Raw genomic sequence first — 27,750 nt, 5'->3', positions numbered from 1 at the left:
CAGACGTACACGGCGCACCAGCACAACAGAGGAAACTTAGCAGTCGTTTGTTGCACGAGGACTTACATTTCTATAAAGCTGCTCGGAGAGCTCCCTGATGTGCTTCTGAAGCTTGGCGGGGTTGACCTCCTCTTCCTTAAAGCTGTCAAAGTCCAAGGCCACCAACTGCAAAGCACACCAACAACAAAGAAAACAAAATGTAAACTAGAAACAGGGTCAGTTGATTGAAAAGGTGTTTATGTACGAGCCTCTCTATTTAAAGTTAAAGGCTAAGGTTTCGGTGGTGCGTCACGGTACAGTACCTCATCAAACAGATCGCAGGCTCGGTAAGGTGGACCCCTCTCTGAGACAAAGCCGGCAAAGGCCATGCCATCCAAAACCTTGGTCAGGAAGTCATTCTCAATGAGGCCTCGCTGGCCCAGGAAGGCAGTCTGGATAATGTCAGATTAGAGCATTCACAATCACAAACCTTGTTCATATGGATTTACTACAGACTGCACACCAAGCAGCCATTTTTAGAACATGATCACAAAATATCTCTGCAAGGGGGACTTTTATATTGTTGCAACGTGGGCAAGTTCTTCAGTGTGCGGAGAAAGGGAAATAAATCCAGTTAGAAATGACTACATGCAAATGAATTTAATTTACTTTACACATAATTATATGTGCCTGTGGCTAGAGGAGATAAAACAGTTCACTCGAGCCCCCACCTCCTGCTCCAGGATTCCAGGCGAATAAGCAGAGCTTTAGTTTATAATGCGATCCATGTGGGGTACTTTGAGGGTGATTTGCTGATGGGTTACCACGGAGACACCACAGACACGAACAAACAAAAACCCCGGCGCAAAACAAAAATGTAAACCTAATACGTTTCATATGGCTCACTGCCGGATTTGCCCAAGGTTACGGGACTGTGTCCGAAGCTTGGATAAACAAACGGATACCATCAAGGAAGAGTCACGAAGATTCTGTGACACGTTTAAAACAACACGCATACACAAACGCACGCATTAGACACCTCTGACAAGTTTATCTGTCAGGTCTTTATGTGCGAGTCCGCCCACACTGCTGGCTAAAGGAGCGCGGGCAGATTGATGGAACGTCGTGTTTTCTAGGGAGGAATTGCTTAACGAGCTTAATCAAAAGGTCATATATTGGCAAAAATGCTAATTTTAGCCCCGGGAATTTCATGACCTGGTTTTATTACCTTGTGAAAGTGGATCACGGGTTCAGAATGGATGCGGATGAGCTGCAGGCAGGACCTGTAGCCCTGAAAGAGTTGTGCAAACAACCTGAGAAAGACGGCTCTCACCTCCTTGTCCTGGAACACACACACACACACACACACACACACACACACACACATTACTCATCAAGCAGCTATGCCACAAATGCAGTCTGATAAGGTAATTATACAACAGACATGCTTTTTTTTTTCTTCACTTGCGTTATGGGTTACTGTCAGTTAGTACCCCCACTCCAACGCTAACCTCCCTGTGATAAGAAACCTTTTCTGGGCAGCCTGTCCTCCTCGTGTGGGAAGGAGAAGGACATCACTCCTTGAGACACTGAGGAACTTAAATGAGGCCAAATGTTAACGCCGTTGACTTACCAACAGCTTGAGGTTGGAGGGTGCGGTGCGAGGTGGGGGGAACGCGTTGTCCGCTATCTCCAAATCCGGGTGTAAAACCTAAGAAAATGAATTTAGATTCAGACGATACATTTGTTTTCGTTTATCCCAAGCATTCATGGAAAATAACTTGGAATGATTCCAACATTAACTTAGGGAATGCTGCGGGTGCACAGCGAGTGACCAGGTAATGTGGTAATCAAGAAGTGCCTTATTATTTCATTAGGAAAGCAAACATTTCATTAAACAAAATATAAGAATTAGCATTATTTCTCTATATATGTGTAGTGATGTGTTTGTCTTTGTAAAGGATGAAATGACAGACGACTTCTTGTGCAATCAAAGAGCTCTGCAGCACCTCCTGCAAAAAACAAAAACATTACCTGATCATCCCTTCAAGTTAGTCTCCCTGTGACTTCTAGGAAACATACGTTGCACTTGGGCAAAGTTCAGTTCACTCCATAAAAGTCCTGCTGTGACTACCTGCATGTGACAGTCTCTGATGGCAACTGGATCATGTTGTCTGTGTCAAAATACACGCCTTCAACCATTTTTGATTTTCAGGAAGAGGAGAGTCTCAGAGTGTGGCCGGGAAAAAAAAAAATCAAAAAACAACACGCGGCACAGATCAGATCAAGTGTTCTTCCTCAGCTGTCTCAGGATATTACAGCCAGTACTGATTCTCCAGCCTGTTGGGGCCCAAAACAAAAATACACAGGGGGCCCGTCGAGCCACAGGTCATCCCCATTCTGTTCTAAATAATGTGACATCACCATCAACAGTCTATAAAATGACAGGTAAAGTGTTACCAACACTGTAACTACTAGTTTCTATGTTCTTTTAGCCTACTAGCTATGCTAACAAGTCAGGTTCCAGGTCTGACTCCTGGCTCTGACCTTGTCACATCACAGTGGAGACAGGTGGGGCCCACTTAGGGAGGTCATGTGTCTTTTGCTATCCTTGGAAACTGAGGGCACTGCTGTAATGTACAATTTGCCTGCCTTGCTTAAGGCAAGTATTACAGCACAACAACTCGGTGACCCTAAGGGATAAATTCAGGGTGTCAATCTAGGAGCATGTACCTTGATACCCATCTAACTTGATGAGCTGTCTTCAAGCTGGCCGACATGAGTTGTAGCTCAATCCTTTGCTCAATAACAGTGATGGAAGCTGGCTCAGGTTGTCAGCATTTGTTCTTTGTGCACGTGTATGTTCCACAATTAAATTGCAAAGCAGGGTTTCTAAGGCGAGATTTAAATGTTGCAAGGAGACGACCTTGAAAAGGTCAGGTATGTTTTTTGCTTTGTTTGGCCGGCATTACGGAACTTTCTGAGCACACTTCGTATACAGAACACAACCCACTCTATTACTCTATTATATAATGTTCAAAGAAAAGGAACTTCGGGAATATTTAAAATTTTGGGGTGCTCACTTTAGATGCCATCATCTTTAAATAATGTGGTTTTAGGTGTTTTTGTGTGCATGTGTGAGTTTGCGTTTGGGCTCACCAGGGACAGGGTAGACTGTGTTTGGTGTAACAAAGGTTCAGGTAGCAAGGACAGGTGGATACACTCAGGAATCTTTATTGTTCCTCCATCCAGGTCAGCAATGATAACATCCAACTGATCAAAACACACAAAACACTGACAGGTCAGGTGGTTTTACTGCTGCTGGAGGAAGCGCTGTGTGGTAGACATGTCTGATGAGAGTCAAATGCAACCAGCTAAATATAGAGAAATCTTTTAAAACCCAGTGTGCAAAAACAATCTGAAAAAATAAAAATGTCAATTTCGCTGGTCAGTAGAAAGAAAAAGTCCTTAAAGCAAGACCTGCTTTGAGGATATCAAAATAAGCCTTTAAAGACTTTAAGTTAAGTGTCTGTTAATGATTCATTGTTACCTTTTAACAATTTCTAATCTTTAACTTGTGCATGAAGGTAGGACAAATTCCTGGATGTCTGTGACACATCTACACTCACCAGATCCTGGATTTCGTTCTGAAACATGGAGTGCACGCCGATGATGAAGGGCGTGGGTGAACTCAACACTTCCAGCAGTCGCGAAGGTAGAATGGGGATGTAGGGGTAGCTGTGTGCACGGACACAAGGAAAACGCACAAATTTACTCGGAAGAAAGATTAAGAAGAATTATGCAACGATCGGTCAACTATGAGCTTAAAATATACTTCCCCGTAGGGAAGAGGATGTGTTTGATTGCATGCGATGATGAAAATGGAGCTCAGATGACTAAACTTATTTCAAGTGATAAGAGAGCAGTAAAGCACGGAGGACATTTATACGGAAATTTTAAATGATCATCATCATCTACAGGAAACTTGTGTCAAAATTGCAATAAACCCCAGATAATTTAAATGTAGAACACTGTGTGTGGACACAGTGTTTCATATCATGTTAATACATAGTGGCTTCTAATTCTACCTGAACAACAGAATTACTCGAGACCACGACTGTGTACCAGTCATCTGAAACGCCCGTTACTTCTGTGCAAGTCCTGTTTTACATTTTCCAGTAACAAAAGGGTTTTTTGAGACGTGTGACTGTGTTTGTGCAAACTTCCAGCAGCTTAGACAGACAAATAAACCGCTGCTGATTTTTGCTGTTCTTGTTGCTGTTGGCAAACTTAGACCAAGCAAACAATGAAGGATACAGGCACACAACGCAAGTAGCATCATGGTTTTAGTGCTTTGATTGCTCATTTGTTAATAGGAACTAAATACACTCGCAGACACTTTATTAGGTACACCTTGCAAGCAAAGAAAGGGATCCCCTCAATTCTTCATCGCATAGATTCTGCAAGTTGCTGAAAAGATTTCTCCGAGATTTCGCTCCATGTTGACACGACAGCATCACGCAGTTGCTGCAGATTTGCCGGCTGCTCATGCATGCCCACATCTCAAGGTTGCTGTATTGGACTGAGATCTAGTGACAGTTATCCTGCTGGAAACGGTCATCAGAAGATGGGCACAGTGTGGTCATGAATGCTGTTCATGCCAAATTAGTCATCTGAATGTTGCTTCAGTGCTCAATGTGTTGTTCTTTTATAACTGCCGCTCACAGGAGACTTCCTCTTTTTTTATAAACCCTAGAGATGGTTGTGTGGGAGAATCTCAGATCAGTAGTTTCTGAAATACTCGGATCATCCCACAGAGCACCAACAACGATGCCATGTCACTTAAATCACCTTTCATCCCCATTCTGATGCTCAGTTTCAATTTCAACAAGTCTACACACCTAAATACACCTAGCTGTATGCCAGCTGATTGGCTGATTAGATATTTATGCTAACAGTGAGTTAAATAGGTATACTTAATAAAGTGGCAGATGACCATACATCTCATACTTATAAATATTTATATGTATTAGCATCCTACTACACCACATTAGATCAACTTGATGTTGGTACTTTGCTTTCACATAAAGACACGGTGGCACGCCATGGCTGGAAATCATGTGGATGTAGTCGTTAAACTGTTACTAATATTACTACAATGATGGTTCAAGACGTCTTCTGTGAAAAAGGCTTACTGTCTCCTTCCTCCTGACGTCTTCCTTCCTTTTGCATGTTTTGTTGTTTAGTGTTATGTTTAAGAACCCCTGAACCCATTTGGCCGGATTAGCTTAAAATACCCTTTCTTACAAGATATGTTTCACAAGGGAGAGTGATGAACAAATGTATCGGAGAAAGGGAAGGAGGTTATTAACCACATACATCTGAGTCATTTCAAGCAAACGAACAAAAAAAAAAAGAGGTTAAAGAAGGTTAAATTGTGTGACTTTAAAAGGTGATCTAATGTGGTGCAGAAAACTGTTTTTACAGAAATGAATGAAAAATTAACAAAGTTAATGATCAGTCAGATCACAAGCCAAGAAAGTCACAACTGCAGTCAATGGAAAGTCACATGAGATTCTGTCTCATCCAGCCATATCCAACACATACTCACCTGTATTTAAGAGGAAACATGAGGGCTTCTAGGGCACGGCATGCCTCTCCAAGCCGCTGGTAGCTGGTGGAGTGGAATAAGACCTTATGTTCTGTCAGAACTGCACAGAATAGGCTAAGAACATTTTGGATTCCTGAAATGACAAAAAACAAACCAAACCCCAACAGAGAATGAAATAAATGAGGTATTTGCTGGAAGGTGACGTCCACATTTTCCAGATCATTCATCTAAAATTGATTTGTGAAGGCCTTTCAGACTTCAACAACAGATTACAGCAAACAATGTGCACTTGGAAGTTCTCTGATAACCATAAAAGCTTCAAGCCGGATCACTGAAATTCTAAGGAAACAATATTCTGTACGCTCGTTCCTGTTAGGCGGAACAACGTGAAGAATGTTAATATAGAAAGTTCAGGACTTCATCTCATTGAAATTTGCTCCGGCTGTGATGGAAAGTACAGAATGACTTCAGAGGGCATGAAAGGAGAACGCAAAACACTGACAGCAGTGTAGCCAAGACCACTTAAGGCTTTGTATGCAAGAACAATTACTTTAGCATCAGTTCTGTAGAAGACTACAACACAATGTGGTTCTGCTCTTGCTGAAGTTGTAAAAATTTTATTGCACGCTACCAAAAAAACTTTTTGGGAAGTGCACTTAAAAAAAAGAAGAAGAGTGTTACAGTAATGCAGGCTGACTTGTGCCAGTTCTTCGATTAGTATTACCTCTTTGTTTTATCACCTCCTGTCTAAATGAAGCTACCACAGTCTGTCTTTGTATGTGGGCACTGCACTCTCTGTTTACTATACACACAGAGCAAATGTATGCAGATGGGAACACTGAGCTAAATTTATATATTCAAGTAAATGCATAATTGAAAATACAATGTTTTTAAAAATATGAATACTTTGAACTAAACTGAAAGGGCAAATTCACTTTTGTTTATATTTCTTAGCTTGTATTATTATTTTTACTACTGTTGTTATTTAGTGCAGCTGCATTAATTGGAAATAAAATTACAGTGACGCTGTGTAATCTGCACTGTGTCCACTAGCTGTGAAAATAAATCTGCATTCAAATAGGACAGTTTCTACTGAAACATTGAATATAAAGGTAGGTGAAAAGTCATCTCTGAAAAACAAAGGAAATTACACACTCTCATACAGTATAAATAATATTTCAAAAACTGATGCGACAATCCGGAAGAATTCTAAGTTTATAGTTCCTGTTATTGTTTCCTATCAAGCAACTGACAGACCAATTCATCACACATCGGAGTGATAAGGAAAGAGGAACACCGGCAGACATATCCGCGCCGCTGGGGGCGCTGGGTCTGGAGTCTGGCTGCCTGAATGGAGCGCTTCAGTAATAAACAGGAAACGCGCACCTCAAAAAAAAACAAAAAAGGAAAAAAAATCTTCCTTTTTAAAATGAAAAGGCGTGACTTAAAAAGTCATAACAGGCACCAAATGATGTATTTTTGTCCGTAATTTTTACTGAGATACCGAGGCTTCCAATTCACAGTGACACCTCGTGTTCAGGTGTTTGCTTATCTCATGGAAACAGCGACACGTTTCCGAGCCCTAAATAAAAGAAGTGGCAGCAAAAACAGAACAGACAAAGGCAACAAACAACAACAGTCGGGCTGTTGATGGTCGGATTTATCTCGCTCCCGGCCGGGGGGTGGTGTTGGGGGGGCTGTACTTCCTGTGTAGTGTAACATGTTTAACACACATTCCTCTGTGGTGACTCGATGACCTGTGCGCATAGAGCGATGTTCCGACCTGCCTGTCCCCATGCTAGTAGCTGATCCTTATATGGATGTAAGGACGAGCTAATAAGTGGAAACAAAACGCTTACGTGTAACTCATCAACCGACTTTCCAATCAACGTGCAGGAAAGTCAGGCTTTAAGGTCAGAGGAATCATTAACTCTACTGTCTAACTATGTCTGTAACTTTCAGTTTCCTGCACCTTAATAAAAAAAAAATTATTATATAACAACCTGTGACAGCAGCAGGACAGATTTAAAAAAAAAAAAAAAGATTATGATTTCATATTCTTGCCAAGAGTGGAATAAAGAATAGATAATACCGATGCCGTGTCTACATATATAGCTTACAGACATGAGATGGTCAGGACAGTTTAGCCTGAAAAAACCTGCAGACAAAAAAAACAAAACATGCAGACTGAAATAATTGAGGTGGTTTCAAAACCCCATTGCCTGAAGTACATTTGTTCATTTATCCAACATTAAACTTCTGATAGAGTAAACCTGACTTTATAAGTTAAATTACAGTCATGGTATACTGTAAACATCACAAGATGAAAATATCAAGAATGAGTACATTCAGTATTTGATAAATTCAGCGTCACTGTCATGAAAGTAAAACGATATGATGCTTTTATTTGGCGTTATAGGTGCATGAGTCATTTTAGCCATTGGTAGGTGGTTGCCAGGCAACTTATAATCATGTAGGAGGAGTTCCCAGCCAAACCAACAGACAGTTTTTGTATTACAGTAAGTAACTATAAAAAGTGACAAATTGTGGCTTTGAGGTTTTTCTGGCTAGCTATTTTTCCCTTCTGCTAGTCTCTGTTTAAAGCTATGCTAACAATCTCATTGCTTTAGCCTTTAGCCTAGTTTAGTGTAGATTCCCTGCGCCGTGTCAGAGGTACTTTTCTTCCTGAAAGTCATGATGATACAAATATCATAAATATGACATTTTCTGTAAACGCCTGGGTAGGGCTGGGCTATATCATACCGTTCACAGTAATACCGGTGTAATGTTGGGCAACGATAGGAAAATGAAATATCGCGATAGAACGTGGGTAAAACGCGCATGCGCAGTGCCTTGGTTTACATACGCATATGGCGGCGACGCAGAATGAGAAGAGCGAAAGTGGATCGTTAAATGAAACGAATGAACCAGAATTGGTTTGTAAAAATGCTGCAACTTCAGTGGTGTGGAACTGGTTTGGCTTTCATCCGTCAGATACACAACAAAGCACTATTTTTGGTAGAGCATGCTAGCGGGCCGTCGTTATTACCGTGTTTTTTGGAAAATACGGCACACTTAAAATCAATCCTTTGATTTTTCTGAAAATCGACAGTGCCCCTTATAATCCCGTGTGCCTTATGTATGAATTCTGGTTGTGTTTACTGACCTCGAAATGATTTTATGTGGTACACGGCGCTCGAAAATCTGTCAAATGTTTCAGTACGACTTTGCTAAGCTACGAACCCGCAACGCTTGATGGATTGTCGGAGCATTACGGCTATCGTAGGCAGGAGCCTCGCGGAGTGATACGTACTGTGCTTCAACATAATATTACCGTATTGTGTGTGTATAACCTCTTTTTAAGTTTTGTGGATGTTATACATGGTTATGCTGAGGATATGTCAAGCCAATTTCCACTGGAAATGCCTTTTGGTTAAACTGTCAGCAAGGAATTTGCATTTGCACTGTTAATTTTTTATATAACTTTAATGCACTTAAAAAAGCTGCTTGTTTAAGTGAAAATACATTCATGTTTTTTTTGGCACTAATAAAGTTGAGAAGTTGTAAATTATTTTGTCTAGTGTCAATTATATCGTCAGTTATATCGTCAGTTATATTGTTATCACAAATTTTCGAATGTATATCGTGATAAATATTTTTTGGTCATATCGCCCTGCTCTACGCCTGGGTACATTTAGCAGTGTTCAGATATTGGTTTGCATGCAGAAGAGTACCTGTCTATTCATTTTCATTTTCAAAATTATTAACCGAGCGACCGAACTGTAATCATTGTGCTATTCGTACGTGACTCTAAACATTAGAAAGAAACTAACATGTGCAGTTCATCTTTCCAGCACACATGTACTGTATCCTACTTGCTGCTCTGAACTGCAAATGTACCCTCCTGATTAAAGGAAGCAGGTTTAGGAAAACTGACTGGTCGTGATTCGTTATTATGTCAACATTATTTTGTTTTGTGTATCCAAATTAGCAACAAATGCATGCTCTGACATGACCCTAATTGCATATATCGTGTAAGAACACCTACCCCCCCCAATCCCCTTGCTGCTTCCAAACAAAACGAGGATGGTGTTAATACAGTCAGGATACAGAATCTACTCTGATGTGAAGCACATTCTCCTAATCAAGAGAGACCAAATGAGGGCCAACTTTCCATTACAAATCAGATTTCAGGTGAATTAGATTTAATCACACTCTCAGCTTACATATGCAAAAAGTGAAATAAGCCCCGCTGTTTAGGAATAACCCCAAAATCTGCAAACATAATGCAGAAAGTTCACAGCGTGGCTTTTGCCAATTTGCGGGGTTTTTTGGAGTGCTAAGAAAAACAATAGACACACTCCCTAAATACGGCTGGACTCCCTCATGATTGAGTCATTGCGTATCAGGCACGTCGGTTCTTTACCAGAGCACGTATCGCCTGTTCAAATCATTTAAGTCTGGACCATTAACATATTGTGCAAACACTGCAATCCGAAACCACAAAACCTAATCAAATCTTCATTATTGGCTCCTTCTACCCAGACAAAATTACAGAAACATTGATGGGACAGAGAGAAAAACGCACAGCCGTGCTTGAGACGCATTTCATGTAGAACTAATCCGAGCTCTTAATGGCTCATCGCAAAAGTCCTACAGTAGTGGAGTTTGCCACTAGGTGATTAGCAAAGTTACACAGAGCATTTAAAAATCTGATAAGAATAAATGTGAAATATGTCAAGCATAAAGGCATTTTACTAAATAAGCTGAGGCATTGAATGCTTTAAAACTTATGTTTTTAAATGTGACTGCTGTCAGATTATAATAGCTACTGGAAATACCTACATGGTGATTGAGTGTACAGTACATGATAAACTGCAGCAGGGTAATGTTAATAAATACATGACAAGACATTTAGTCATTTCATTTCAGATACAACAATGAAGTCATAAATAAGGCATGTTGTGACTCATGATTGCTGGTTAGTAGTTATCACAGTTCCTTGACCCACCCAACTGCTGGAAGAGTAGAGCAATACTCTTGGATGTAACGGGCAGCGTGTCGTTCAGGGGTGTCTGGATGAGCTGACGGTCTCCTGCTCCCAGGCTAAATAGCTTCTGTAAACAGAAAAAAGGGCGTGACAGTCAGACAACAGCAATAGAACATTTTAACGACCATCACGTCTACAGGGTCGAGAAGTCCAACGACTGACAGTCACAGGACTGTTCTGAGCCTGTGGGGCATGAAGAAGATGCATTCTATTCAACGCAAACACTGTGCAGACCATCTGAATAAGTCTTTTTCTCACTAATCAAAAACATAACTGATATGGTGCACAGCTGCATCAATATAAAAAATGATTCATGCACTGCAAAGATTAAAAAACATATTTCCAAAGTGTGTACGTGTTGTTCAGATCAACATAGACTCTAATCAGTCACCTAAAAGCTGTGATGTAATTATTCTCACAAATACATCCCGATTCAGACTGTGTGCAGGTATCCTCTGATATAATCTCACAGTATCATATAAAGGTCTCATGGGGTCCTCATTCACACAATTCCTGGCATACCTGTATGTTCAACTGTGTTTTGTTTTGACAAATGAGTCTGCTTGGGTCTGGCAGACTTGAGGACATGAGATTTTTTTGTGGCGTCTTGCTAGAGAACAGAAGGGGCCAAATTCTTCCTTCTAAGAGCACATTATCCATCATTTAAAACAAAATCAGATGAGAAAGCGAGAAACCCGCTGTGGCAGAATGAGCGGGCTGCGTTTTTGTTCCGGGTGTTAAATAAATTATCTTATGCCTAGCTTAATGGAGCATTATCTTCTGACATTTGGCCACCAAAATACATTATGACATCAAGAGGGATCCTAATGCAGTGACAGTGCAGTACAGTCCTCAAAAATGCTACAGATAAAGTTCAAGAGATTTTCTTTCTTGCTCCACTCTAAGATTTTATTTCATGGCAGAATGAGTAGACTAGAACTTCGCCTGAGCCCTGAACATGATGGTGGTGACTGGCTGCAAAGCAAACATCAGTCTGCATCACTGAACCTCAGTCATCCACTTACAATCTGGCTCAAAGCAGAGCAGGGTTGACATCAACAACCAACTAGCACAAAGTCCTGGACCTGTGCCCCCCTCCTTGAAAAACCACCCAACAGCTAGACAGTGATATGTGGACATGTTCTCTCTTAGGTCAGACTTACCTGAGATCCACCAGCAACAGGAACCAAGAACGTAAAAAGGTTGGCCACCAATCCCTCCAAAGGGAAACTCAGGCTATCGATGTAGACCGTGTAGATCAGCCCTAAGCACCCCTGTAGGAACAACATGTGGAAGACAACTAAGACATGGAGAAAAAGGAAAGAAGCAACCATCAATGTGCTTAATAAGTGTCTGCATTTTCTCTTTTTGGGCCAAGAGCAAAGGATCCTCAGTAGGTAAGGTCTGCTAGTAAGGTTATTACCATGGATGGTATGACTGGCCTTACGCCAGCACAAACTGACCTTAATGAAAGGCTCAAAGTTTCTTATACACCTGAGACTCCTGTACTTTCTGAAGTGCATGCCTACACTACACCCATTTTACAGACAGAACAAAGCAGATTAGTATCTGCAAGAAGAAAATCAGATTTGACAAAAATTCTGAGAATTCTTCTGAACGGTCAGAAAAAACATTTTTTAAATCAAGATTTAATCGTGCGGTGTCTTATTACCCGGAATATTTCGGGATAATCCAGCCTGGACACGAGAATGAGACTTTTTGGTGCAAACACTTGAGCTGGCTGGATCAGGCCATCCTCTTCTGCCTCCTCATCTTCATCGCCATCAGCTTCAATGTTCTTTGATCCCTGAAACATAAAAAGAGCAGTCGTTACTTTATAATAAGAAGCACCTTGAGGAGACTGTTGTGATTTGGCACCGTATAAATAAATGGCCTTTAACTGAATTGAATGCAGCCCAAAGAAATGTTAAAAATCCTCCTTTGTCTACAGTGAGCAGAAAAAAAAAACATTCATGAAAGGCTGGACAATTAATTATCCTCTTTCACAATGTTGCAGTTTAGTACAGCCAGCAGAGCCACTCTGTTAATTTCTTCAATTACGATGATGCTAATAAAAGATTTCTCCAAAGGGACCAAGATTAAATGAGATTTGCTTACAGAAGAGTCAAAAATGACTTTAGGAAGTTCATCCTCCTTCTCTCCTAGGATCACATCATAATACAGCAAATGCAAAACATCAGTGACAAAAATACCAAACAAGTTAACAACTGCACAGCGCTTAGTATCTGTTGTGTAAGATAGAAAATTTACAGTTTCGATCTGGTCTCTATTGAGATCCACGAGCTGCATTACGACACTGATACACCAATCTCTCGGCGCTCATTCCAAACTAAAGCCTTTATCACAGTCTAGTATATTTCTCCAGGCAGTCAAAACATGCCGCAAGAGCTTAGGTATCTCCAGCACCAAGGAGTGCAGGATCAAAATATCTGTTCTATCCATCTGAGAATTTGGGGGGGGGGGGGATTTGGTTCAATTATTTAACAAAATACATTCCTGCACCGCCTGTCTGGACGCTCTCTGAAATCTAGCTGAGCAGATAAGGACGTCAACTCAGACAGTTAAGACTGTTAAAACACCCTCACGTTTCAAGAAGATCTTCAGCGCTCTGAAGTGAACGCTGGAATGTTTGAGGTACCCCGATGGTCTCGATGAGACCAAATATAGCCTGACCTAATGAATAATATGAGCGAGACAGATAAAAGATAAGGCCGTGTGGTGGATAATAAACGTTTATAGGGTCAGTCTTTATGCTACAGCATGTAATCTACACCAAGCAGACACGCATCTCGGTCACGTGTCTCTCTATCAGACACAAACATCTCAGTTAGTTTAATCTGTTTGAGTGAAGCGTATCAGTTAAACTGTAAGACAAACTGTATTGTTTTCATGCTTTTTTTAAAAGCCTAAAGATAGCTTCAAAATTAATTAGATTAACTTCGCACTTTATAAACTAATACATTATGTGCCAACATCAAAATCAGTGCAACGCTCTGCTTGGAAGCTCTGATTCTTTCCAAGAAGGACGGCACTTGGGCATACATGAGACATCTAAATATTATTGTAAAACAAGCATGCCCCCCAGCTTGGGGAAAAAGGCACTCCGTGACTCCCCTTCAGGACAATGTGGCTGACAACATTACAAAATCTGCTTCAGAATCACTCCATCACCAGCACCATAGCAAAGAGTTCAAGGCCTTGACCCATTTTAACTGGAAAAAAAGCTAAAACAACACGATTCTCAAGGCCCCCAAAATGATCTGCTGCCAGTGTCCCAGTGCCAGACACCCCCAGAGGTCCAATGTCCATAACTCAATGGATTGAAGCGTTCCACGTGGCATCAGGGACTCTTGCACATGTATTACTGATTAAAATACATATAAAAACAACAAAAAAACAAACAGAAATGAGGTTTCTCAACAGTTTGTATTGACTTTATTTTACACACAACCACCTGCTTCAGGTGTGGGATTTTTGACTGAGTGAAAAAATTAAGAGTCCCACTTTTCCAACCTGGCAACAAAGTTTACATGTTGAAACACACCTGCTCTGTGATTATACATACGTTTACACTCCTCTAGTGCCACAAAAAAAGTGTTCAAAAATGTGTTTTTTGAGCATAGTACGAGTTCTCCCTGTAGGCCCGATCATGTCTGGTAAATATGTGGAGCATTATCAAAATTCAACTATGTCTGCATGAAATAGAATTTCCAGAGGTCATCCTCGTGTTAAAGTGAAATCCTGTCGCTAAAGTCCTCCTACTCTTCACAAAGCCATTGTGTAAGAACTGAAAGGATGAAAGTGACAGCTAGCTTCACTATGAGGATAATGAGGGTGATCCACTTATCTGTAAACCCTAACATGCTTTTCACAGACTTCAACAAGAGGCGAGCATTGAGATTTCTGCCCATTGTCAGGTTATTTTCTTTACTTTGATGTGTCAAAGTGGAAAAATGCACTCAGTTATGCAAACTGAGGCATGCTTTAATACAAATGTAATTATAATGTGATTCACACAACAAGTTCAAATGCTAATGAGAAAAGGATGCACTACAACAGAGCTGAATTCAGGCATTCCACCAAAGTGACTCGTTGCTATTTTGAAGTTGACACATTTCTCTTACGGGGCTCGATTTCAAATTTCCCTCAAAGATGTTAAACTGATATAACTGGAATGTGATTGATGACTGCCTTCCACATGCGAAAGGATGTGAGGTCACAGTGGGCAGAGTGACAAAGAGTCATTTAAGGCCTCCAACAAAGGCCAACACAGTGAAACAATTATCTTGGTATTGTGTGGGCCTCTGGCAGGGAGAGAAGTTAACAAGATCACTGGTAAGTATGAAAATGATCCCAATGAAACTAATCTGTAGTAATCAATAATTTATGGGGGTTTTGGACATTGGTGCCGTGACCACTAATCTGCAATCAAATGCAGTCTTGTATGCATGAGTAAATCACATGCCGAAGGGGAGCAGAGGCTATCCTGTCTTTCCTCGGCCAAGTCACAATTTATTAGGCTGGATGCAAACAGGCTGTTTTATAATAACGCCCGACATTCTGGAAGACATCAACCACGCGACAAGCATTCCTGAGAACTAAAGAAGAGTGCCAAAGACGGCAAAAAAACAAAAAGCAAATCAATAAGCCTAAAATGAAAACAGAAAGTCACATTGCCCAAGCTTCATATCCCTAAGGGTGTCTAATGGTTATGAAAAGCACACAAGAATGACAGTGACCTCGTTTTGGGGAGGAGGAAGAAACCGACTTCAACATTTTGATATCAGGGGCTTACAAGGTGATGATCTCATGCACTGCTTTCTACTAAAGAGGACAGGTGACTGTAGATTTGTATTATTACTGTGGCTCACATGGCAGCTCAAGGGGTTACAGGTGATGCACCGATCTGACATTTTGATCAAATATCAATGCGATCACTGATGATCAGATCATGTTGGTTACAGCCAACACATCACTAACACTGCACTGATTGCTAACAGGGGAGCTAATGTAGCATTTAAGAAGCTAAAAACTAGGAAAAAGCAAAGATAGAGCAGCTGGAAGGTATTTCACTTCCAGCTGTTTGCAAAAGTTTTTAAGATAAAACATAAAACGATCGAGTGAGTTGACAAGGCTGAAAAACTCCAACAGTACGTTATGATTTCTCTCTTTTACTCAGTGGCACATAATGCTTGTTTGAAGGCTTCTGCTGCAATTCTAGTAAAATTGAATACTGTCGCCAACGGGTTCTTGTCCACTCCACTTTACACATGACATGCTTGTGTGGATCTGTAAACGGTGGTGGGTTCAGACTGAGCAGGGAATAAAGGAGAAACTCTCTAAGCTGAAATGAGACTGCAGATGAGTTCATGTAGTCCACGTTTTGGTCAAAGGTAGAGACTGTGGAGTACCTGCAGGTTGACCTCGGCCTCGTAGAAAGTGAGGCAGGAGCAGTAGTGTCGGTCTGAATCGATATCTGTCAGCACAACGGTGAAGAAGGTGGGTGCTTTCCGATCTCTGGACAGCCTCCAGCCTCCAGGCTGGCAGAACTGAAAAGACAAAAAACAGTAAAATGACGTCACATAGGAATCCACAGAATCACATCTCACTTACAGTAACATTTGGTTACTTTTGATTTTTTTTTTTATAAATTCAGTGGTTATGACACCCACTGAGACTTTTTGCTGGTAAACCAATCAAACCTTCAAATTACTGTGAAATACTGCAGCAGGTCCTAGCTGAATCCCAACGCCCCCATAAAGAGCAAAGACAGGATGTCCTGCTCTGGGGTTGCAATTTCATCTCCTATGCATGCCACAGAGCAGGAAGTGGCATGTTCAGAATTTATTTTCTTTAAAAATCGTCAGCGATGGTGCCCGTTCTAATTGAAGGTCTGAGCATGAGAGGAAATGTCGCACACAAAACTTACAGGGACAAAAAACTCCAAAACAAAAAACAGGAATTAAGCAACTTTATACATTAAATCATAGCTAAAACTGAGAATAACAACAAATATTTATTTATCCTACTGTCCCAATTTCTTATTCAGATTTTTAAATGATGAATCATCATTTAAGAAAACAACACATCTGAAAGGCGGACCTCTCTGTTACACCGTTTTATTGATTCAGACTGTCCAGGGTATAAGTTTGGACAGAGGTTTAGATATTCCATGAGAGAGTCCTGTTCTCCCAAAATCTTCCTGGAAGGACTTATTATTTAGACTTCCAAACATTCCTGTTTACTGACGATTTAAGTATCACACAAATCAATAATTTTCTATGCGTGACAAAACTGAGCCATTTTTAGAAAACTGTGGGCACAGAGAGAGACCATTACAATAATAAGAAGCATCTTAAACAGGTTTTAGGTCCCAGAGCAACAACAGCGTGAGTCATCTCCAATCCTGACACAAAACATCTGCAAAGTGTGGAAAAAAAAACAAGCTTCTCCTGATACGTTGTTTGGTTAGACAAAACCGGTTTATCAATCTATTGACTTTATAGTTAGAGACATAAATTGCTGTTGATGTTGCCTTCACATAAACACTTACAATTCTTCAAGCTCAAAATAAACCTGCCCACTGTTTGGAGAAATAGATGAATTATTTGTTCTTATAGATAAACTTTGAATAGTTTATCTTCCAAAAAAATAAAGAAAAAGGAATAAATAAGCCACGTGGCACACGAGAGCACAGAGGGCCAAAGTATAAGGGGCAGGCAGGCATTTGGTCAGAGAGTTGAGTGTTTGTGTCTGATCCTTCTCTTGTTTTTGCAGGAGGCCCAACTGGCTCTGGTTTTGAAAATGGTGTTTAGACTGCTCCTCAGGGGTTACGCAGGGGATCACCGGACACATGGAGGAAGAGAGGAGACCGGGTTAAGGAGGGGCAGCTGAGGGCAAAAACAGATGAACAGATGGGTAGATAGCTGGCTCTGTACACGAGGTAGTGTCTCTTGGGCAGCAAATGATAAGAGGTCAACTAAAAACAAAAAAAAAAAAGAAGGAGAAAAGGGAATTAAAGGGGAGGGCTGGAAAACAGAGATTAAGAGAGGAAGGGAGGAAAGAGAGAGATGGGAGGGGGACAAGGGGCCTGTTCAACCTGGAGGTTCAGACCAGGATGCCATCTTCTAGCAGATACAATAGCCCACAGGAAATCTGTTAAACCTGCATTGTGGGGAGGTGTGTGTGTGTGTGTGTGTGTGTGTGTGTGTGTGTGTGTGTGTGTGTGTGTGTGTGTGTGTGTGTGTGTGTGTGTGTGCGTGCATGAATGCTCGGGCCAGACAGGATCCAAGGACAAGTGCGGATAACTGTGCTCCTGTCCTAAAGTATTCCAACTATGCCATTCATTGTTGTCAAAAAAGAGACAAACACATTTGGGACCACATAGCTCAGAAGATCACAGGAGATAATAACATCCTGTGTGTGTCTGTGTGTGTGTTGTATTTCTCCATGTGTGTTTCCGTAGTGGTGAACATATGTGCGAGATGGGGACTATGACACGGTGACATGCAGGCAGCAGATGAAAAGATGATGGTGAAATGATGAATTGCCTTCCATAATGTTAAACAAGTGTTTATTAAGTCAGGGGTTTCTCTCCTGTAGGTCTGCAGAGACACTTCAGGGCTGGCACAGGTTCAAAGACACTTGACTGAGTTTGGTGTTTAGTAAACTTCATGGTATTCAGGGACCAATGCTTCCAGACAGACATCCATTTACATGCAACTTATCACTGTCTACATAAAACATGACTGTGTATCTTTGATGTAGCTGGATCCAATTCAGACTCTACAAAGAAAGTGATTCCACGTATCCTACGCAGCTGCATTTTTATAAAAACGTGTCTCATTTCCGAGGTTTTAAACACTCAATGCTTATGACGCTACAAGTTTCAGGCCTGTGCAACAACTGAGTTTGGATCCTACACTAAGGTGTTCACATATGGTGACTGCTTGCTTGATTAAAACTATTTCAAGTAAGATGAGTATACTGATGGTCTCTCTCTGCAACCTACTAGAAAGGAAGGGCATGTCTGAAGGTCTGCAATGCTTTTTACAAATGTTGTCATTTTAAATCAACTGCATGTAAACATCAATCCGAAGAAATCCTCTGTGATTTGTAATTAAGTGTGGATATACCGATAGTAACACTTTTCTTAAGTTATTCCTCTTTAAAAAGGAAGTGAATAAAATGTGGCTTAAGCGCAGACTTTGTTTTAATTTAGTGGCCTAACAAAAATATTGCATTTTTAAGACTAAATGATACCAGAATTAAACTTTGTAGACACAGCGTTGTGGTTAGGGTATACCTGCCACCAATGGGACCAGGTCAGTAGAGTTTATTACTGAACTGACTGCTAACTGACAGACTGACAAAAGTAGCAGTGTAAACTTCAATGTAGAGCAATCGTTTCAGGTCAGACTCAAGAAGTCTAATATCTGTAGAATGGATGTGGTATTACAGACTGGTTTAGAGGCCTGGCAAGGCAAGGCAAGGCAAGGCAAGGCAAGGCAAGGCAAATTTATTTGTATAGCACAATTCAACAACAAGGTGATTCAAAGTGCTTTACAGAGACATTAGAAACAAAAACAAATAAAAAGCATGATTTAAAATTGATTAAAACAAGCAAACAAACAAACTAACTAAACACACACATTTCACACCTGTTCGCGCGATCTGAACCCTTATCGTAAGGGGAGCTACCAGTCCTTCTGTGGACGAGCTACTTTCTATTTTAAATTCCCTGAATTTAAAGTACTCTCTAGACCCAGTCTAGACCCAGTTGGGGAGCTACCCAGAGCTCTAATCCCACACCTGTTCACGCGATCTGAACCCTTATCGTAAGGGGAGCTACCAGTCCTTCTGTGGACGAGCTACTTTCTATTTTAAATTCCCTGAATTTAAAATACTCTCTAGACCCAGTCTAGACCCAGCTGGGGAGCTACCCAGAGCTCTAATCCCACTTAACAAACAAACAAACAAACAAACAAACAAAACAGTATATAAAATCAAAACAGATAAAATCAGAAATAGATAAGATCAGTAGTTAGTGTAAGTTTTGAAATTTAAGCTTAAAAGTGTGGATTTGGTGCTTTATTCAAATGCAGCTGAGAATAGGTGAGTCTTCAACCTGGATTTAAATAAACTGAGTGTTTCAGCTGATCTGAGGCTTTCTGGGAGTTTGTTCCAGATATAAGGAGCATAAAAGCTGAATGCAGCTTCTCCATGTCTGGTTCTGACTCTGGGAACTGATAAAAGACCGGATCCAGATGACCTGAGGGATCTGGAAGGTTCATACTGGGTTAGGAGGTCACTGATGTATTTTGGTCCTAAACCATTCAGAGCTTTATAGGCCAGCATCAGAACTTTAAAGTCTATCCTCTGACGGACAGGCAGCCAGTGTAAAGACCTCAGAGCTGGACTGATGTGGTCCACTTTTTTGGTCTTAGTGAGGACTCGAGCAGCAGAGTTCTGAATGAGCTGTAGTTGTCTGACTGATTTTTTAGGTAGACCTGTAAAGATGCTGTTACAGTAATCAAGCCTACTAAAAATGAATGCATGGACTAGTTTTTCCAGGTCCTGTTGAGACATCAGATCTTTTATCCTTGAAATATTCTTGAGGTGATAGTAAGCTGATTTTGTTATTGTCTTAATGTGTTTTTCTAAGTTTAGGTCTGCATCCATCACTACACCCAAATTTCTCGCCTGGTTTGTGGTTTTTAGATGTATAGATTGAAGTTCTCTGGTGACCTGTAATCGTTTTTCTTTGGCGCCAAAGACTATTACTTCAGTTTTGTTTTTGTTTAGTTGGAGAAAATTGTGGCACAACCAGTCATTAATTTCCTCAATGCATTTACCAAGAGCCTGTACAGGGCCTCGGTCTCCTGGTGACATTGTGATATATATTTGTGTGTCATCTGCATAGCTGTGGTAGTTTATTTTGTTGTTCTTTATAATCTGTGCCAGTGGGAGCATGTAAATGTTAAACAGAGGGGGTCCCAAGATGGAACCTTGGGGAACTCCACATGTGATACTTGTCTGCTCGGATGTGAAGTTACCTATTGATACAAAGTATTTCCTGTTTTCTAAGTATGTTTTGAACCAGTTTAGTACAGTTCCTGAGAGACCTGCCCAGTTCTCCAGTCGTTTGAGTAATATGTTGTGGTCAACTGTATCAAATGCTGCACTGAGATCCAGCAAAACTAGGACTGACATTTTTCCACTGTCTGTGTTCAGACATATGTCATTAAACACTTTTGTCAGAGCGGTTTCAGTGCTGTGGTTCTGTCTAAAACCTGACTGCAAGGCATCGTAGCAGTTATTCTGTTTTAAGAAGTAATTGAGCTGTTGAGAAACTGCTTTTTCAATGATCTTACTTAAAAATGGGAGATTTGAGATCAGCCTGTAGTTTTTCATTTGTGTCTTGTCAAGATTGTCCTTTTTCAGTATAGGTTTGATTACAGCAGTTTTTAGTGGCTCTGGAAACACACCTGACATTAAGGAAAAGTTGACGATCTGTAACAGGTCTGACTCTAAAGTCTTTGAGACCTTTTTGAAAAAACTTGTTGGCAGGACATCTAAACAGCAAGAGGAGGAGTTCAGTTGACCTAAGATGTCCTCCAGGTCTTTGCTGTTAATTGGGTGAAACTGTTTGATGGTGTTTAAACAGTTTTTCGGTGGACACAGTATATATCCTGGATCTGCTGTTGATGTACCAACTGCTTGTCTAATCTTTTGGATTTTGTCTGTGAAGAATTTGGCAAAGTCATTGCAGGCCATGGTTGAATGAAGTTCAGCTGCCACTGGCACAGGAGGGTTTGTTAGCCTGTCAACTGTAGAAAATAAGACCCGAGCATTATGGCTGTTTTTAGTGATGATGTCAGAGAAGTAGGACCTTCTTGCACTCCTCAGTTGTAAATTATAATTGTGAAGTTTCTCTTTATAGATGTCATAATGAACCTGGAGGTTTGTTTTTCTCCATCTGCGCTCAGCTTTCCTACACTCTCTTTTTTCATTTTTCACTAGTGTGGAGTTTCTCCATGGAGACTTTTTCCTTCCAGAGATAACCTTCACCTTAATGGGGGCAATAGTATCCATTACATTTAACATTTTTGCATTAAAGCTATTGACGAGCTCATTGACTGAACCTTTGGACAGGTCAGGTGTTAATGGGAAGACCTGGTTAAAGATCTCACTACTGTCTTCAGTTATACACCGTTTTGTGATCACTGCTGTTGATATATTTGTGTGGGCTGAGATTTTACTTTCAAAGAAAACACAGTAATGATCAGATAAGCCCACATCAGACACAGTAATGTTTGAAATGCTCAGGCTCTTGGAGATCAGTAGGTCAAGAGTGTGTCCTCTATTATGTGTGGCCTCTGTTACATGCTGAGTCAGCCCAAAGTTGCCCAGAGTGTTACTCAGGTCTTTAGTCCCTTTGTCCTGAGGGTTGTCCACATGGATGTTAAAATCCCCAACAATAATTACACAGTCGAAATCAACACAGATCACAGAAAGCAGTTCACTGAGGTCATTAAAAAAGTCTGTGCAGTATTTGGGAGGCCTGTAAACATTAAGAAACACAACTTTGGATGGGGCCTTCAGCTGTAAAGCCACATATTCAAAAGACTGAAAACTTCCAGGAGATAGCTGCTTACATTGAAATGATTCATTAAATAAGACAGCAACCCCTCCTCCTCTCCTGCTCACCCTGGCCTCACTGATAAAACTGTAGTTAGGAGGGGTCGTCTCGATGAGAACAGCTCCACTGTTACTTTGGTCCAACCAAGTTTCAGTTAAAAACATAAAATCAAGGCTGTGCTCAGTGATTAAATCATTAATTAAAAATGTTTTCCCAGCTAAAGATCTAACGTTTAATAAAGCCAACTTAAGTGTTTTAGAGGCATTACTTGTCCCCTCATGTTTGGGAGCAGTCTGTGGCACACAAGGTATGTTTACTATATTTAAAGATCTTTTAGAGTGCAGCTCTCTGTGTTTTGACCAGGCCACATGTCTCCTTCTGTCACCTAAAAGTACAGAGATTTTAAAACCTTCTAGTAAACAGGGTCCCAGCTTCTCCTGGGAAAAGTCACCACTGCCATAATCCTCGCAGCCCGGACCCTCCACACATCACACATCAGACTGCAGAGACAAAGCATGAAGGTGGTAAGGAGGAACTAAGGGGGGCGAGGCTGGGCAATGTGACTTCGATTGCTCTGTTGAGGGTGGGGCTCGGTGGCGAACCTTTGGCTGCTTTGGTGGGGGGTTTATGGGGGACAAAGAGGGATTGGGCCGGGGGGTAGATCTGAGCCCAGCATTGACCCGCTCCATCATCTCTTCAGTGAATTTCAGGTGTGGGGAGGAGGGAGAAAGGGAGGGGGAGGAGGGTGATGGGGGTGATGGCCTGTCAGGGGTTTGGGGGACTGGGGAAGATCCTGGTCCTGGTCGTTGGTGTTGTTGAGAGAGTTGGAGGCAAATAGGGACCCCTCTTCTTGCCTCTTCTTGCCTCAGATGTCTCTCCTTTCTGAGGCTCTTCCCGGGTGGGGGCAGATGGAGCTCCTCCTCAAGGTTTCTGCTGGGCTTTGTCTGTTCTTGGAGTACTGTTTGTTCCTCTTTATGAGATAACTCCTCGTTTATCTCAGCCTTGGCACCAAGCACAGATGGATGACGTATGGAATAAAACAAGTTGGAGGTGAACAGTTTCACCCCTGACTTGTTAAAATTAAATCCATTTGCTTTAAACAGATGCCTGCGTTCCCAAAAAATATTAAAGTTGTTGATAAAATGCACTGAGTGGTCAGCACATGCTGATATAAGCCATTTATTCAGTGTAAACAACCTGCCGAATCTCTCGTCTCCTCCTCTGACCGGCGATACAGGCCCACTGATGAATACAGCTGCATTCAGAGAGTTTACAGTGTTTAATAATCCAATAAAGTCCCGTTTCAGAACCTCCGATTGTTGTTTGGACACATCGTTTGACCCTGTATGCAGGACAATGTTTGTCACAGTTGGATATTCATCTGCAATTTGAAGAATTCTCTCCTTCAGGATGTTGACCATATCGTTAGGAAAGCAGAGGACTTTAGTGTTCTTACCGCACATGCTTTGTACATCCTTTACGGCAGAGTCACCCACAATCAGCGTTTCAGGCCTAGCCTTTAGCTTTCCCCGTGGATTTTCAGGCCTTACTTCGCTACTTTTAGATGGATGGTTGTCCGATATAGATCCAGGGTCCTTTGATAGTGGAGCAAATCTGTTCTGCAGTTTCACATTCAGTTGTTTTGAAGGTTTGTTGTTAACCTTCCTATTCACGGTTGTCCAGTCCTGTTTCCTCTCGTGTACAGGGGTAGAAGAGCTTCTCTGTCTCGTAGGAAGTGAAGGCCAGTCGGTTTCAGAGATTTCAGCTCGCTGTGCCCTGCCTGCGATACGTCCTCCCTCTTCCAGGAGACATGATTTATGTCTTGGTTTTGCACCAAGACAGTCCAAGGGGGGATTATCACTTGAGGATTTATAATAGTGCACAAAGTCTACTTTCTTGGTCATGTTATCTGTGCTCCTTAGCTGTGTGCTAGCTTGCTCATCGCCATTGTTTTGAGTCAAAGGCAAGGTTGTTTCATTTCCACACAGTCCATTTACCTCCACGTTTACTTCTAAGCGATGAATTTTTGTCTCCAGTGCTGCAATCTTCTGCAGGAGGCTGTGGTAGTCATCTGTGGAGAGGGAAGGCATCTTGTTGCTAGTTAGCCTAGCGGTTAGCACCTTTCTAGGCTATTGAGGCTGCTCGGTGCCCAGACGCTGTAATCAGGCTTCAGCTGTGTCTAGGCCACAGACACACGGAGCGCTGAGGATAAGGTAACTATAAAAATGTTGCTGTTTCTGTTAAGAACACTTTAGTCCTAATGATCTATAAGTGTCCAGAAGCTATCGCAGGTAAGCTCATACGGAAAAAAGGGAAAAAATCAGCATAAAAATCGGTAAAAATCAATAAAAGAAGCAAAGCATTTAGAGAGCAAAGAGATGAAGCGTCCACACTCACAAGGGGGAGGAGCTAGGCACTAAGCATGTTCACCACTGCATCCCGGTTTGGAACCTGATGTGATGAGCGAGGGGTCGACTGAGAAACTGTGGTACACTCAAGCTTCATATGGCAGCAGCTCTTCAATCACAAGGCATGGCAGCCTTAAACCAGACCATGCTTTGTCATGCTTTGACTCTGATGGGGACCATGACTTAAACAGTTTGTGTCAGTGAGATGTGAAACTAACAACCGAGACAATAATCTTGTAAGATAAATGTTTACTGAGGTCACAGATCAGGTAGAATGGGGGGGGGGTTCTTTGCCATGAATGGAGTTACCCTCTGCAGGCTATTAGCAGGAATTCAGAATTGGGGAACATCCTTGCTGGATTCACTTTTCAGATCCAGAAGCTAACCACAAACTGAACTTTTATGTAGAAGTTTAGGTCTGCCTGCAAAAGTGCATTTGTTTCCTTCTATGCTACATTCTTCAAACAGAAACAGTAACTGCTATATAGGACAGATAGATGCCAGAGACCAAGCAGAAGGTAACAAAAGGTGAAAGCACTGACTGACAGGATCAGACATAGGCTACACACTGACCTATAGCATGACACGGGAATCAATTACAGAGCAACACGTGCTAACAGTTTAGCCTTTATACAGCTAAGAGAAAGGACATCTCCTGGTCCAAAATTAGATCTCAGTCAAATGACAAAGGATCTCTGGGACACACTTGCTCTGCTGATGTCAGAGGCGAGCTGACTGCAGCCCTCCAGCTAAACCTACCACGTCGCATCATATGCTACAGCCCAGCATGACTGACTCCCAACCCCACAATTCACCACCTCAGTCAGTGATATTAGATATGCAGTCTGACCTGGTAAGCATCGTCACAGCACCAATCAAAAGAAAGAGAGAGAGAAAAAAAGAAGGAACACAGCTGCATTGCCTGAACAAGACACGGCAACATTCTTATATTATGACAAGTGATTAAAGCTTGCTTAGGCTGGTGCGGCCAGCTTAAACAGGGGCAGCCGCCATTACTAACGATGACTAAGGAAAAAGAGTCAGAGACAACGATATCAGCTTTGTTTTCCACCAATATGACACAATTGAAACATGACTGGAAAGTGGGGTTTAAGTGTTTTCATTATGACCACAACATTTCAGAGTCCTGTACTAGGAGAAATACAAACAGACTCTGAAGGGTCATAAAACCTTGAAAGAGTTCCCGTCACCACAAATGAACTCTGTCCCGCAAATCCTCCACGAGAGAATTATTTCATACTCTGGTTAGGTTACTACATCCAAAAGTTCTCGCATGTTTTCGCTCCGGAGCAATAAAATGTGTATAGACCGAGCTGTCTCCTCTAATCTGATCGTCAACAAGAATGACCCAAAGTGGATGAGAGAAAAAGGAAAATATTTTCCTCTACAATCCTCTAATCACATAGGCGACTTTTTGTGTATGAGACAGAGGGAGAGTCCCGGAAAATGCAGAAATATGGGCGGTTTTTAAAATGACAACACATACAAAACACAGAAGCTGAGTTCACACACACTAACATTTGCATTCCCAAAAATAACTGTTCTCACATCCTAAAGCAGGTGTTACTGAAAGGAAACACACAAAAAAACCAACAACTTCAACTTTTAAAGAATTCCAAGACAATGCTGCCAGAAAAATCTAGCAGCAGATGTGCCCTACACCATGTGCTTCCATCATCCTCTTCCCTCTACCTTGCTCTTTCCCCATTCTTATGGAAGCATGCCAGGAAGACAACACAATGACGGAAAGTGAAGTGCAAGGTGTCAGGGGCTGGCCGGGGGGTGAGAAGGTCAGCGGCGTGCAGCCTAGCCAGGATTCCATCTTTATCAGGTCTGCAGGATGAGCAACGGACAAAACAACCAGAGATGGCTGCGAGCGAACAAACATGCTTACGTCCACCCCACACACACACCTCATCTCCTTCACTCAAGGACACCAAGATGATGACAGGAAATGAAACAGTCAACAAAAAAACAAACAAAAGAAGAAAAAAAACCTCCCACACCATAACTCCCAAACACTTCTCCATGGTTACAGTGACTTAATTCACTTTACTGCAGCCCAGATGCATCACAAAAGCCTCTGAGGTGACATCTGATCTCCTCAGCTCTGCTAGTTTGAAAGTCTGGTTTACTTTACAGATCTGTTATGTAATACAGGAGACATATGGTTCATTTTAAAGATAGATTATTTTTAGACAACCATGATAGAGCACAGCATGTAAAAAAAAAAAGAAAAAAATGTCAAGTCAGGCAGTGAAGTAAGAGTCATCTAGCAAATATGGCAAACACTAATGCAGTAATGTACACAGAATTCCGTGCTTCATAAATGCCACATGTGTAATAGGAAATGTAACACTGGAAAAGGACCCCGCTACAACATGTATTTCAAGCAAAAACGTAAAGAGTTTTTTTTTTTGTTGTTTTTTTTTTTAATTGCCACGCACAGTCTCACCACAAGCTCGCAAAGGACAGCTTTGCTTGAGGGCAAATACTTTACTTCAAAAACACTGCATAAATGAAAACCAGGCAGCTCACCACAAGCGGCTTGAAAATAGAAATGCAGAGACGGGAAAAAAACTAAACATCCCATTGGAGAATTAAACATTCCTATTTATAAATCAACCCACTGTCAGTTCATCCTGTACCCAAACCTTACTACTTCAGCTTCACCTTGAGTTAATATGGGATGTTCACGGTTTGGCATGTGGGATCCCAAAGTTTAGATTGACTCTCCGGTGCCAATTCAGTCAAAAGTAGGTTAATAGACTCTATATCTTCCAAGAATTAATAGGTTGAATCATAGTTCAGTCAGGAATCTGCCATAAAAATGTACTCAAGAGTAGAAAAATTCCCTGTCGGAATCCAAGAAAAGTCCATGGACTTTCCCCATACTGTTTAATAGTAGTATCAAGCGGGAAAAATGATATTAAAACCACCTGAGTAGTATGAAAACAATCATAATCGAATAAATTCTCCCATTGTGATGATGGAATATGTCAAAATGGACAAAAAGAGC

The 27,750-nt window shown here is 41.4% G+C and overlaps 1 protein-coding gene across 1 annotated transcript in view; it reads right to left on the bottom strand.

Annotated features, from left to right (window-relative positions):
* The window catches only part of sbf2 (SET binding factor 2), a 110,030-nt gene that overhangs the window by 49,809 nt on the left and 32,471 nt on the right, over positions 1-27,750 (bottom strand). Inside the window, 11 exon segments of the mRNA XM_040011959.1 lie at positions 67-165; positions 303-431; positions 1,208-1,321; positions 1,613-1,690; positions 3,139-3,252; positions 3,609-3,717; positions 5,591-5,723; positions 10,602-10,707; positions 11,804-11,914; positions 12,313-12,447; positions 16,073-16,210. Coding sequence (XP_039867893.1) covers positions 67-165; positions 303-431; positions 1,208-1,321; positions 1,613-1,690; positions 3,139-3,252; positions 3,609-3,717; positions 5,591-5,723; positions 10,602-10,707; positions 11,804-11,914; positions 12,313-12,447; positions 16,073-16,210 — 1,266 coding nt within the window.

This window comes from Simochromis diagramma, unplaced genomic scaffold, assembly GCF_900408965.1.
Source record: "Simochromis diagramma unplaced genomic scaffold, fSimDia1.1 OVJJ01000603.1, whole genome shotgun sequence".
Lineage (NCBI taxonomy): Eukaryota > Metazoa > Chordata > Actinopteri > Cichliformes > Cichlidae > Simochromis > Simochromis diagramma.
Note: the sequence above shows the minus strand (reverse complement) of the source record. Positions and strands in the feature narration are given on the sequence as shown.